Source organism: Meleagris gallopavo, chromosome 4, assembly GCF_905368555.1.
Source record: "Meleagris gallopavo chromosome 4, MGAL_WU_HG_1.1, whole genome shotgun sequence".
In the NCBI taxonomy this organism is placed as follows: Eukaryota; Metazoa; Chordata; class Aves; order Galliformes; family Phasianidae; genus Meleagris; species Meleagris gallopavo.
The window spans coordinates 62,574,318-62,588,668 of NC_139407.1; the positions used below are offsets into that span (position 1 = coordinate 62,574,318).

A 14,351-nucleotide genomic window follows, 5' to 3' on the forward strand; every position below is an offset into this window, starting at 1 on the left:
TTCTAAAGTGTATGTTACAGATATGGTGCCTCATTTAGCATTCAGTTTCATTCCTCTATTGGGTTAATTAGCTTCCAATGAGGAAAATCATTTAATTAGGCCCACAGCTGATCAGAGCCTCATGCACAGCCTATCATAACAGAGAAGATTTCAATATGTCTTGGGTCAGACCCAAACATCCAAAGCAAATAGAGAGATAAGACAACATCTGCTGACTATTCACCTGCCAAGTTTTTATGCTGCTCCGTAATTTTAGGTGCTGCAGGCAAATTGTCCAGGTTATTTACCACCTGGGCCATTTTGATTCCTCTTGACCATGTGTATTGATGCACCAGCTCTTTTATCTCTACTGCAGTGGTACAGGCCCAACTGTACCAGCAGTATGAGGTTTAGAATCAATACTGATTCCTCTCTCATTCAATTGAACTGCATTTCACTTACCTAATTACTAATATCTATAAAATGCCTGAACTGCAAAGCTTGGCTGAGCAGTCTCAGATGTTGGATGTGCTGCAGAAACACACAGCATTATCACTATTGCACAGCACAGGATACACCTACGCTCTTCCAGACTCATCTGGATCCACTTGTGGATAACACAAGTGGCAGAACCTTGCACCCAGTCAAAGATCTGCATCAGCCACATCAGGCATTTTTTCCTACTGGGAATAAAACCTATTGATTTGCTTACAAACTTATTGCAGGCCTGTAAATATGTCACAGACATCAATCCTTTATGAACGGAAATATGTTCTCCCACATACGTTAGCACATAGCTTGGTTCCTAAGGAAAGGCTGTATATGAGACATTAGGAGTCCACCTGTAATTCCTTTTCATCTCAAAATCTGATTCACTTTGTGTACAGCTTAGTTGATCTCAGATGTCTGAACATCCAGGTGAGAGAATTCTATGCTCAGATGTGTAGGGCTACTTCTCCAATATTTTTCTCTTTGTTCCTTACCTGTAATAAATATTCTAGAAACAAATGGCATCTAACAGCTCTGTTTGTGAACAAGACAAATGAGCTCATTCTTCCAAATCTAGATGGATTTTCAGACTGAACAACAATATAAGTTTTTTAGAGATTCTTCCTGCAAACTCAATAGACAAGATTCGCTTCATAGACCCACAGAAGGCAGCTATCTTGGGTGAGAAAATGTTTGTTTTTTTTAAAAATGTTCAAAGGTTCCATAATGTTCAATGATGCTATTGAGGTTGTGTTACAGCTGACTGATTTTATTTATGAAGTTTCATCTCCATTTGTTAACATGTACTCAACCCTGCTCTAAAAGTGGTGCTAAGCACCAAGACAGCTTACATGATCATGTCAGCAAGTTGGAATATGCTTTTAATGCTATATGACATGCTTATATCAAAGTATCCTAATAAGAAGGCCTGACTGCAAATGTTACAGGTTAAAGCAAAAATGTTTAATTCACCAGCTCCTTCAGGCAGTGACTTCAGGCAGATGCCCATGCCACCCAAAAAGCACTCTAACACAAAGTGGGTCTGACTCACAGTTTCTTCAAAGCCTTTTTGCACTGCACTAGGCTATAGACTTTGTGGAACTTTAATGCGATACAAATTAACACAAGGTCCCCTCTCTATGCCAGAGGAATATAATAAAGCTATGACATGTCTGTGATTGGAATAAAAATCAAATAATAAATCCTGCTTTTGGAGTGTAACCTAACGCCCAACATGTTGCAATGGGAACTGGGTACCCAGTCCTCTCTCCAGCTTTTCCCCAGCTCAGTGACACTGAGTTGTTTCATCAATGTCTCCGTTTCTTTTTTGTCTTTTCAAATGAAGGCAGCAGTACCACTGCCTTCTATAAAGCGCTTTGAGAGTGGCAGCATCAGTGAAGACTTTTTTAGGAAGATGCTATCCAAAATTGTCAGGCATGGCTTAGGTAAAACGGGGTTTGACATGGAGAAAGCTGATGGAGTAAATCGGTGTCTCTCAAGCTTTTCAATCTCTGCCTCACTTCAATCAGTTAAGCATAATTTCATGCCTCATCACAGAAATGGCTGCAGGGCCAGGAGCAGGGTACCGCATGCCCCACGCTCCATGCAGCTTGCCAGCCAGGGACTGCTGGCACAGGGGGCATTCAAGGTCCTCAGCCAAACCCTCGAGGATGCCAAGAAACAAATGTTGCCTTTCATACTCTTGCAATTAACAAGGAAACGATGTTAAAAAGAGAAAGTCGTCTTGAGAAAAGACGACTGAGAGGGGACCTGATCCAGGTTTATAAATATCTGAGGTGTGGCGGCCATAGCGGTGAGGCCAGTCTCTTTTCAGTGGTACGTGGAGACAGGACGAGGGGAAACGGACATAAGCTGCAGCATAGGAAGTTTCGCACGAATGTGCGTAAGAACTTCTTCACGGTGAGGGTGACGGAGCACTGGAACAGGCTGCCCAGGGAGGTTGTGGACTCTCCTTCTCTGGAGATATTCAAGTCTCGCCTGGACGCCTACCTGTGCGACCTGGTGTAGGGAACCTGCTTTGGCAGGGGGGTTGGTCTCGATGATCTCTAGAGGTCCCTTCCAACCCCTACAATTCTGTGATTCTGTGATTCTGTTATAAGGGGCTGGCATTTCAAATTTGACTTACAGTCAAAATAGCATTTCATAAACCCTAACTAAATGGCAAACAAAAACATGGCAAATTCAACTGGTTTTGAAAAGCCATCAGTTCAAACAGTGCAGGAAACAACTGATCCAGAGCAAGCAGTAAGCTAGGCTGGTGAGCACTGCATACAGAACCCATTACCTTAGTAGACAGGGGTGACTCAGGTCAGTAGGGATTGATCTGTTGTCATGGCTCTGCATCCAGTGAGTATCTGCTGTTTGAGATCAGGGCTGAACAGTTATCTTCAGCCCTGCTCTATTTAGCTGAGTAGGTGTAGTTAAAGCATCTCAGACCAGGCTTAGGCACTACCAAAATTACTGCTTCTGAACTTCCTTCCACTCACCTTTCAGGTGTTTTGGTTTCTGCACTTAGGAAATGAGATTTGATGATCACAGGTGAGATGAGAGAGTAAATGGGATGTGAGGTGCTGAGACAAGGAGATGGAGCTTGTCAGTGCCAGTTCTGAGTGCAGATCTCCTCCTGTGTGGGAAGACAACTAAAGCTCTTTGTTAATTAATTAAGCCTTGCAATACTCAAGGAAGCATGGGGATGGATTCCAAGGCACAGTGAATGAGACCAAGCTTTTGGATACAGAGATAAGATACAATAGGGAACTTAAAAAGCTGAAAGAAAGGAAGAGGTGGTAGCTGTAATGAGACAAATTTGAAAAGCATGTAAGGACTAATTATTTCTTTAAGAGTAGATGTGGTGAGTATGCAAGTAAGTATGGATTCTCATCAGAACTCTGCCCCTATTGCAGTGCAGGACAGGAAGCAGTTCTGGCATCAGCAGCCTCACATGCCATGTGACACCACTGATGGATTTTGGAAAGGAAAGGCATGACAGCATTTAAAAATGTAAGTACTGGCACTCCTATCATAAAACACAGGCTGTGAGTGAACTACAGAGAGCAGGAGATTGTGGGGTGTGGCTACTGATGGCTCTCCCTTCTGTTTCTAAATATAAAGGTCTGCAAACTTCACCATGAAGTGACAGCCACCCTCTATCACTGGAGGCCAGCTGTTTCTTTAGCACTCAGCTGTTCCTGCTGCTTGCTTGTAGAAATGGAAAAAAGCTATTTAGAGATGCAAATCTGCAAAGCCCTTGAGCACATGTGCATCTTAGAGCATGTCCTTTGCTTCTCACAGTAGTTCAGTTTCACATCCACTTGTGCCTCTATGCTGACCTCCCTGAAGCTAGTCCTGGATCAGGGGTACAAAGAAAACCAGATCCAGTGCAATTCATTCTATGTGTTTTATGTTTTAATGATACCTCATGAGAAGAACTTACTGAAGGAAGTATCTTGGTAAACGTGCTTTAAGTTCTCTAGTGCACTGTTGCATGCTGTACAGAAAGCTCCTTCAATGCAACTACAGGTTAATGTGTGCATTTGCATAATGTATGCAATACACAGCATTTGATTGGTATGAGCCAATCCATTCACTCCTACCTAAATGCATGAGGATTTACTCTGGATGTCATCTGTAGGGGCTACGTCTGTGTGTAGTTACACATGCACTAACTGCTCAAGCAAAAAACAGAGTTTAGAACTCAGACTGAGAGCCGTCATGAACAGAAATCAGCTATTTTCAGAATTCCAGGGGGGCCTATATTGAAGCCCTTAACACCACTGCATGACAGTTAATCATGCACAAGCTTCTGAGGTGAGCAGTGTGGGTCAAGAGTGGTGGGAAAGAGCAGGAGAAGCTTCAGGCCCTCAGAGCCTTGGCAAAGCAAAGCAATAGCTGAATCCCTGCTTTAGGGACAAGTGCACCCTGATTTCACGCAGGTACATTTGTACACCGATTGCATTTATCTTCCTTTCTGGCTGTGTGACTGCCCAGCATGGGTATAAAAGACTATAAGACGCATTTAGACACATATACTAAGAAATACAGATGCTCTGCAGATCTGAGGTCCCACTAGTCCACTGGCTACAGGAGTGAACAGCATTGCCTTATCTGTGCATCTTTCTGTTTTCTTTACTACGTGCCCTAATGCATGCGGTCAGGCAAAGGGAACTTCCTTTCCTATGTGGATACTGCAGACCTATTCATATATAGTTTCGTGTTATTTTATAAAAGAAATAAATGTGAAATAGTTTCTAAATGTACTCCCAGTGGAGAAAACAGCAAAACGACTGTTAATTTTTATGGGTTTACAGTGAACACCTTATTGTCTCATCCTCATGCAGAATTTCAACAGTTCAGGCAACAAGTAAATCTTAGAGCAATTTTATTTTTATTTTTATTTTTTTTACTGTTGGCATCCATACTTTGAATTCTCTGCTCTGTAATTTACAGAGTCACACTTTTTTTTTTGCAAGCAGATACAACATTCTCTTAAATTACAGCCACAAGGCTGTCCTCTTTACAGTACTTCTTTACAATACTGCCTTGTATTTTGTCCCATCCCGGGAAACTGGGCCAAATAGGATGAGAGGTAATGGCCTTAAATTGTGCCAGAGGAGGTTCAAGTTGGATATTAAGAACGATTTCTTCTCGGAAAGAGTGGTGGGGCAATCAAACAGGTTGCCCAGGGAAGTGACTGTCTGTGGAGGTGTTCAAGAAATGCAGAGATGTGGCACTGAGGGATGTGGTTTGTGGGCATGGTGGGATGGGCTGATGGTTGGACTCGATGATCTCAGTGGTCTTTGACAGCCTCAATGATTCTATGTGATCAGCAGTGTTCATCAGCCATATCACATTCACTTATCTGAAAGAAAGATACAGACTAGTGAAATACCAGGTGTAATGTATGAGGGTTGCTGCAAAAGTAATGCCTCCTGCTTTATGATGTCGGCCCACGACATCAGAGGTAGATGGTGGTGGTATGGCAGTAGAGGTTGAACCTTCCCACCAATGTTCTATTACATGTTGTTGCTGTGTGACAGATGGCAGCAGAGGGGCAGTCTTATAAAATGGCATCTAACACGGAAGTGCGTATGAAGTAAAGGCTTGAAATTGAATTCCTCCACGTGAGGAAAAAATTGCAGCCACTGACATTCATAGATGCTTGCTGAACATTTCTGGAGACCAAACAGTGGATGTGGGCACAGTGAGGCAGTGGGCATTGCACTTCAACAACAGTGACAGTGGTCACCTCTGCTGGTGCAGGCTGTTATGAGTGCAGCATGCAGGCTCTTGTTTATTGCTGGTGAAAATGCACAGCTAATGGTGGTGACTGTGTTGGAAAAAAGTGTTTTGCAGCTGAGAGTTTGCTCTATTCAATGCTGCTGTTGTGTTCTATCTGTTGTAGTTTCCACGGAAATACATAGCAGGCACTACTTTATGAGAAACCTACCTATGCAGTCTTACTACATTCCTGTTTAAAAAAAAAAAAAAGAGTAAAACACGATCTTTATTTTAAACCTGATCTGCTGTTCTCCTCTTAAAACGAACCTGTAACTGAAACCATGGGAGCTGATGTCTTCTGCTAAAGAATAAAAGCGGAGCACAACGTTCCGCAGCCCTCCTGATCAGCTGCCATTCGAACAACTCAACCGAAATCAACGGGACCGCTTGTACGTCCCAGTGCCGGCCGGCAGGAGGGCTGCTGACAGCCCGAAGCGCTTCTGGACGGAAGACGTAGCAACGCGCGCTCGCAGCACCGCTTAAAACCCATCTATTTTAAAACTTCTTCCTCACGCGAAAGCCAACGCATCTTCAGGCAGCAGCTGTGCGGCAGCAAGCCGAGATAAAAAGGCCGAGTCCGCAGCGCCAATGGGACAGCGCGGACCGGGAGGCGGCGAGCGGCTTCCTGCCCAGCGCCGCAGCAGCGGGAGGAGCAGCTGGAGCAGCAGCAGCAGGAGGAGGAAGAGGAGCAGCAGCAGCAGGAGGCGGCGGCTGTGCCGGGGGTGCTGCTGGGTGGCGGAAGGCGGCCGCACGTGCTGGCAGGAGCCGTGGAGCCGGCGGGCGGTGCTGCTGCGTTTCTGAGGCATTTCGCTGGTTTTTTTTTTTTTCTGCAGAATGGATTTTTAACGCTATTTCTGCAGGGACCACAGATACGCGCGCCAAGCATTTTTTTTTTTTTTTTAAGCAGACTCCTGTTATCTAATCGGTAGCATCTTTTTCATCCCAGTCCGCTTCTTTCTGAACGCCTGCTCCCCGCTCCCTGAGAGCGGCTCGGGCCGAAAGCCGCCCGGCGCTGAGCTGACAGCGCACAGCGCGCCGCGTCCCACGCGGCCCCATCGCCTCCCTGCGTCGCGCGGTGCATGCGCGCCCCGCCCCGCGCACGCGCAGTGCACTCGCTGCGCGCGGCCCGCCGCTTCTCCGCGGTCCCGCAGTTCGCACCGCGGCCCTCAGCCCCCGCGGGGAGGAGACGCTGCGCGGAAGGGCTGTGGGAGCGCTCAGCCTCCTCTGCCCCGCTTTGTTTTAGTTTTTCTTGGTCCCTTCCTCCCTTTTCTCACAGCTTTCCCGAGGCGCGCTGCCTGCTTACAGGTTTGTTTTTAACGGGAGGCGCTGCGAGGCCCCGCCCCCGCCTGCCTCTTCCTCACGGCAACGCCGCGCCTCCTCCACGCCCATTGGCCGTCCCCGCCCTCCGCCCCTCCCCCGGCTATGTGCCACGCCTCTCCCGCACCATTGGCTCCTTCCCCGCTCTCATTTGCATAGTGGCCACGAGGCCAATCGCCGCCAGCTAGCTGCTTAACATGCAAGAAGCGAGCCAATCGGCGTGCGAGGGGGCCGGGCCACCACGTGCTGTTGCTAAGCTTCGGCTTCTAAATTGTTACTATAGTGGCCAGCCAATGGGAGGCTAGATGGGGATCTGTCAACATTCCCTGCCCCAGCCAGAGGAAAAGGGAGGGGGGCTCTGGCCGCCGGTTGGCCCCGTGGAGGCGCCTCGTCCCGCCCCCTCACCGAACCCCGTTTTTGTATTGGCCGCGAGGGCTGCCTGTCGGCTGTGTGTCAAATGTAGGTTGAGAGAGGTGCCTTATAACTGGGGACTTGGAAGTCCCCCGCGCGTGAACTCGGCGCGGGGCGCGGCGCGGAGCGGAGTGGCCGGGCTGCGGGGGGCTCGGCTCGGCTCGGCATAGCTCGGCTCGGCTCTGCTCTCCTCTCCTCTCACACGCAGCCATGGAGTTGAACTCTCTGTTAATTCTCCTGGAAGCGGCCGAGTACTTGGAGAGAAGAGACCGAGGTACTGAGCGCCGCGAGCCGCTCTCCCTTTGTTGTGAGGCGATCGCGGCCGGGCCGGGCCCCGCGCACCACCTGCCCACGGCCGGGCACGGCGCTCGCCTTTCCGCTCTATTCCTCTTTTTTTATTTCATTTTTCACATATATACAATTTTTATTTTTTCTGGTTTTCACCCGCGTGGATGGGGGGGATCCTCCGGCGGTGGCACTTGGGGTGTTGTTGCGCTTTTGTGTGTGGTGTGTGTGTGTGTGATCGGCGTGTGTGTGTCTGTGTGTCTGTCTGTGTGTGTGATCGGTGTGTCTGTATTGTGCGTCGCTGCTTTAAGAGATGCCGGAATGAAATCCCAACAAATCAACCGCAAACAAATTCTGTTCTTTACCCCTAGCGTTCCTGCAAAGGAGGAAAAAAATGCATGGAAAAAATATATTGCCACTAATGCTGACTTTGTCCCTAGAAGCAGAACATGGCTATGCATCAGTGTTACCCTTCGATAGTGACTATTCCAGAAAGAAAACAAAGGCAGGCTCCATGGCCAGAAAGTCCCCGAATAACAGGTAACCGCCGCAGCGCATCCCGCAGTGCCCGTGCCGTGTCCCATCCATCCCGCCAGCAGCCAACCCCGCGGCTCGGCTCCCCCATCCCGGGAGTCGCCATTTTTCCCTGGATGGGCTTGGCTCTGTTTTGATCTCTCATATAAACACTGCCACGCGTACAGCATCTCCTCCCGGCCGGCCGCCCCCACGGCTCTGCTCTGCTCCGCTCTCGCTGCCGGCGCCTTGCCCGGGCCCCGCGCAGCCCTTTCTTTGCATGGCACTAATTCAACCCCTCCCACCCACCCCCCCCAGCATTTATTTATAACCTTCCCCCCCCGTGGAGGCCTCAGGATCTCCGCGTGCACGGGACGGTCCCGACCCCGTGCTTGAACTTCTCCCGTAGGTACGGCAGCGAGACGGTACCGAAGTGGGCTCGACCCGATGCTGGAGCCCGGCCAACGCGTGCCGCTGTCACACCGCGTGGCCCGTGGTGGCCGTCGCCTGCCTCGTCGTGCCGTCGCCTGTTGTGTTGTTTTTTTTTTCCCCGCAGCGCTACCTGTGCTGCGATGGCATTAGAGGAGGGCGGCTGCGCGCAGGCTCTCTGCAGCTTTGTTTGCTGCTCCGGCAGTGGCTGTGTACGTGCAGGAGGCTGTCTTACGGGGACGGTGCCGGCCCCCGCCTGGGAACTCCTCCAGCCCTCGCTCTGCTGCTCTGCTCCGCGCTGCTCGGCTCTTCCAGTGCTGTTCCGGAGTCGCTGTGCCCGGCTGGGCCTGGCCCCACCGCCGGCTCCGCTGGGCACGGTGCTTCCTCTGGAATAGCCTAAGGTGAACTCCGCTTGCACGTGACTTGTTTTGCAAAGCGGCTGTGAGCTCGGTGGGCCCGCGCTGCTCTCGCTCCCCTAGCAGGGATCCTGCAGGGTGCCCGAGATGCAGACTGAAATCAGAAGCTGGCAGCTGAATCCCTGGGAAGGCAGAGCTGGCCCCCTGCTCCTGCCCACCTCAGCTTCTAGAGGAGGCTGCTTGTTCCCTGTCCCCTGCTGTATGTCAGGCACACGCTGCTGCCTTCTCACTGCAGCACTCGGTCGTAGTTTTGGGTTCAGTTGAATTCTTTGTCTCATTTCAGAGTATGGAGATCTCAGTTCATTTTAGAGAGTCATCAGGAGTGGGAGATGTTTCCTGAGACTCTGCTCCTGGAGATTTCTAGCTTTTTACTCACAAAGGATTCTGACTGCCTCTTGAAACAAATTCACGGTTAATGAATTTAAGGGCTCCTAGGATTTCCCACCGCAAAGCGCTCGTTGCACCTTAGGGACTGTTTGTGTCTCATGAGTTTGGGAAAGCTGTTTACTTAGAGAGCTATTATTCCATCGTTTCCTTTCTTAGGTCTCTTGTCATCCCTGCAAAATAGTTATTTGTCTGAACTGTAAGCTGCTTTCCGGAGTTTTTAGAAGAGGATTTGTAACCTATCGAATGCAGCAGAATTAAAAGATTTCTGGTCACAGATTTGCTCATGTTATGGAAGCTGAGGCATGTGTGCCTGCTTGCAGTTACCATCCTGCATCCTATATTTACCTGCTCGGACTTTCGTTCTGATCCTCACCATGCAGCAGTGCCAGCCTCCACCGTGCAATCCTGTGAGATGCCACTTATACATTTCCTTGTGCTTTCTTTCCTCCTCGCTGCAGTGATTAGATCAGCGGTGAGTTTGTGTTATGGGACGAAGTGGTGCTTCCCAAACTGAGCCCTGAGGCAGCACTGCTAGGTTTGTTTTGCATGGCATGGATGCTGTCAGGTTGTGAGTGAAGACGCATTGCTGAAATGCAGCATCCTGCTGTGTTAGGAGCGAGTGCGCCTGCAGAGCTGTGTGGGCACCTCTGCATCCATCGTACCTCCTGCCCCCATCCCCACTTGGAGCTATTGCTGCTCAGCTTTGCCTCTGAGTTTGAATTCCAGGAGGGAAAATGATCCTTACGTTAGAACATTCAGTCTAAACCCCATGAAGTACAGCAGCATCGCTGTTTATTATTATTATTTGGAGCTGATAGGCTGCAGGGTCTGAACCCCGGACTAGAGTTTGGGTAATGCTGTTAAGTCTCCCTAAGCAACTTGGAGATTACCAGGGGCAGACGACTGGTCAAAGTTCAGAGAATTTGGAGTGGTCGTGGTGATGTGAAGCACTGGGCAAAGTGTTTGTTGTTATTGTTCTGCTCCAACCCTTTTCCAGGCTTGGAACATCAGATTCAGGGAGAGTGCATACATGTCTGAAGTTTATTCCTAATGACTGCATTTTTCTTCTTAGATACAAAAATACGTGCTTAAGGTTGGAGGGGAAGGAAAGGAGCAGAGAACTGCACGTTTCGAAACTGCAGGGGTTTGGTTGTTTTCGTCATCTGTTTTTATGTCCTGCTGCTTGCAGCATCCTTAGCTCCCTTTGTTTATACTGTCTGATTAGATTAAAAACTTATATATATATATATATATATGTATGTATGTTTTGCACACTTCATGATCTAAATATATATATATATATATATATATATATATAAGCATGAAAAACATCTTCCTCCTCATTTTGGGAAAATGAGGAAAGGGGAGGAGGGGAGAAGTGTCAGCAGCAGGAGGCTGTGCCATGCACCGCTCTGCTCTGCAATTCCTCCCCATGCTGCCTGCCTGTGGGGGCTCAGAGCACCCCTGCAGCTGCTCCAGATTTTCTGGAGGTCTGGGGCAGAAGGGCCTCGTTTCTCATCAAGGTGCTGCTTCCCCTACTGATATGGTGTCGTCATGATACCTGGAGCCTCTATCCTCCTGCTGAATGGGGTGCATCTTGGTTGGGATTCTTGTGAGCAGAATGGGAGGGAGGGTGCTGACCCTTGGGACCAGGCAATGGAGTCTGGGCTGAAGCACTGTTTGCTTCCCTATGGGAATTAAATGACAGATTTGGATTCATAGCAGAAAAAATAGCAGCATAACTGCATTTAATCAATCAAAATCTATAAGCCTACGGTCCACTGCAGGATTTTCACATTTTTGCTTTGCCTACTGATACCTTTGGATCAAAACTGGAAGTGTTCTTCAGCAGCTTGTTGCTCAGCAGGGTGTTTGCAGGGTGGTTAGTGGCTAGCAAACATTTTTTAGCCATCTTCTTCTCTTCTATATGAAAATTATCTGTTTTTATGTGATTTCTTCAGGCCAGGTTTCCTGCAGTGTGCTCGTTACCGTGTCCCATGAACCAGGCTGCTCCATTTTCTCTCTGATGTCCATTGTTGAGATTCAGAGTTGTGCTCCTCCAATAGTTCTGACCCAAATCCTGTGGTCAGCGAAGCTGCATGTTTGTTGTGCAATGAGAACAGATCTGAGAGAGGCAGAAGCATGCAATCGACTTTTGGGGGGAGGAAAGGTAAACCCAGCTCACATCTTGTTGCACAAATGCTTATCATGTACTTGACCGCAGGATAATAAATGTCTCCTCTTCACCGAGCAATAACTGTAGCTCCTAAATCAGAGCAGTGCAGTCTGATAACTCTAGTTAATGTCTGTCTGGAATTACAGAAAGGGCATAAAGCAAGCAGCTGGGTTTAGCGGGGTTGTGCCTTGGAAATTTTAATAACAAACCTCTGGATGTCTCCCTGAGGTTGCTGTGAAATGGAGAGATAATGTGTGCAGTGTGCCAAGGAGGAGCATGACACAGATTGGAAATTTGGTGACGTTTGCTAGCAAGGCTCAGGTAGGAACCCAGCTTGGCCTGCAGGAAGCTGGATTTCCTTGTGTCCTGTCCTCGTGATACCCGAAAGCACAAACGTTTCTGTGCTTCTATTAAAAAAAGGGAAGAGGAGACAAAGGGAAAGGGCTTGGCACTGGAATCCTGTACTCTCGTCCTGAGTGAGGTGGATTTGCACTGCCATGCAGCTGGTGGCACAGCATGGTACCAGCCCAGGGACAGCAGCATCCTTGACCCGAAAGGGTCAGAAATAAGGTAAAATGAGAACTGAAATCAGTGTGTTGGATGCCAGTCCACTGAGGTCACGGTTACATTGACTCGTGGAGAAAGGAATTGGACGTCAGTGGTGCAGTGTTTGGCCTGCTCCTTTAGGAGTTGCGTTATGGAAGGGGGGGGAAAAAGCAAAATAAAGGCCCGTTCATAAATATATCTTCTCTATCTATTAAAGTCAGTATTTTGGTCGGAGCGCTATATAAATTGGGCTGTACTTTTTGCTGCGCTCTGGTGAAGGGTTATGTGTAAAAAGGGGTGAAAGCTGCATTTGGTGTTTCAAATAAAAACAGAGCTCTGTATCCGGGTTCCTCTGTTAGTGTTGGCTCACGGCGAGAGGCAGCACGTGCCCAGCAGAGTGAGCCCCTGGCTCTGCGCAGATGTCGCTCCGTGCCCACGCGGCGTGGGGATCAGAGCTGACTTTTATTTTTCTGTTCTTTTTTGTTTTGCGGAAGGCTGAGAAGAAAGCACTGAAGCAGGCTGTGGGGACGACGACTCTGCTTTCTGAATTCGATGGATCCCTCTGAGTCTGCTTTCCTAAAACAGTCTGCATAGGGACAGCAATCAATATCCCTCAGCTTGTTTTTAACTCTGATGCTCTTGGTCCTAATGTGATAAATCTTACCGGCTGCTCCTTCCCCACTGCTGAGCCTGCAGTGCCTGGAAGCTGCAATGCTGGTGTCAGTGGGAAGGAAACAAAATCATTGCCATCATCTAGCAGCGTGAGCTTGGATCCAGGGGCCTGAGCTGTGTGTAAGGAAGTGCCCAGCCCAATCTGCAAGGCTGTGAGGAGAATGCAGAAGTTGTTTCTGGTGGATGAATTCCACACCAGCACACTGTAAGTGGTGTGTCCAGTTTAAAGTAACTGGGAAAGTGCTCCCAGAACAGTCAATATAGAGCAGGATGTGCAAGTACACAGGCTCAGCATTACACTCCTCATGCAGGGCAGTGCAGGTAATGGGCTGCAGTATTTCCATGTGTGTCTCATGCCAGCTCAGGTGTGGACATAGGGTTCCCTGGCTTTATTGGCTCCTCCTTCCTCTTCCATACCTTCTTTGGACAATGCATTCACTAAGAAAACTGCTGCTTGGCTGTTGGCTGATTGCTCGCCCTTTACTGGACTATCCTGGGCCACCATGCCTGCAAACAGCACTCCGGATCTCCTCCTGGGTCTATTACTTTGATGATTATGTTTGTTGGTGTCTCTTTCCCATTTTTAGCTGAGGCTTTTTATTCTGACTCCTTTACCAGCATTACCCCCAGCTCCTTGAAGTTGTGCACGGAGATGCACAACCCAGCACAGAGGACTTAGGTTTGATGCCAGAAGTCTTCCTTCTTTTGCAGCCACTTTTGAAGGACTCCACAGGTCATTGGTCCGAAAACTGCTGCATAGACCTGGTTCTCCTATATAAATACATACATGTGTTCTTTTATAAACATACATATCCATCTGTCTTCTTATTCCTGGCCTACTCCCTATATCAGTGAAATAATAAAAGCTTCCATTCTGAAATCATGGTAGGATTTGGAGTGCTGGTTTGTGTGTAGAGCAGTTCTAACTTTTATCTCACTTCAAGTTGCAGTAGGAGCAGAAGCAGATGGATATTCTTATAGTATGTATAGTGTGGAAGGAGAAAGTAAATAGTATTTAGAGGTTCATCTCTCCTCCCACAAAGAAACCAAATGAATGAAAACTGTTGTGCTTTCTAATTAATCCTTCCAGAGCACCTGTCAGATTGCAGGGCATTTCATAGTATCATTGAGGTTGAAAAAGACCATTAAGATCACCCAGTCCTACTGTCAACCCGTCCCCACCGTGCCCACTAACCCATGCCACTTAGCACCACATCTCCATGTGTTTCTTGAACACCTTTAGGGACAGTGACTTCACCACCATCTGGGCAGCCTGTTCCAATACCTCACCACTCTTAGAGAAGTAGCATTTCCTAATATCCAGCTGGAATCTCTCCTGGTGCAATTTAAGGCCGTCTCCTCTCGTCCAGTCACTGCTTGCATGGCAGAAGAGGCTTTGCTGCAACCACCTTTCAGACAGTTGTAGAGAGTGA

The 14,351-nt window shown here is 48.4% G+C and overlaps 1 protein-coding gene across 4 annotated transcripts in view; it reads left to right on the forward strand.

The window, feature by feature from the left end:
• Nucleotides 1–7,373: 7,373 nt before the first annotated feature.
• Nucleotides 7,374–14,351, forward strand: part of MXD4 (MAX dimerization protein 4) — a 37,944-nt gene continuing 30,966 nt past the window's right edge. Inside the window, exons 1-2 of one of the 4 annotated variants that reach the window (XM_085223604.1) lie at nucleotides 7,374–7,542; nucleotides 8,151–8,319. In XM_085223604.1, the coding sequence (XP_085079730.1) occupies nucleotides 7,389–7,542; nucleotides 8,151–8,319 (323 nt within the window). In that variant the 5' untranslated portion in view covers nucleotides 7,374–7,388. The other 3 variants (XM_085223605.1, XM_085223608.1, XM_085223606.1) reach the window with 3 other exon arrangements.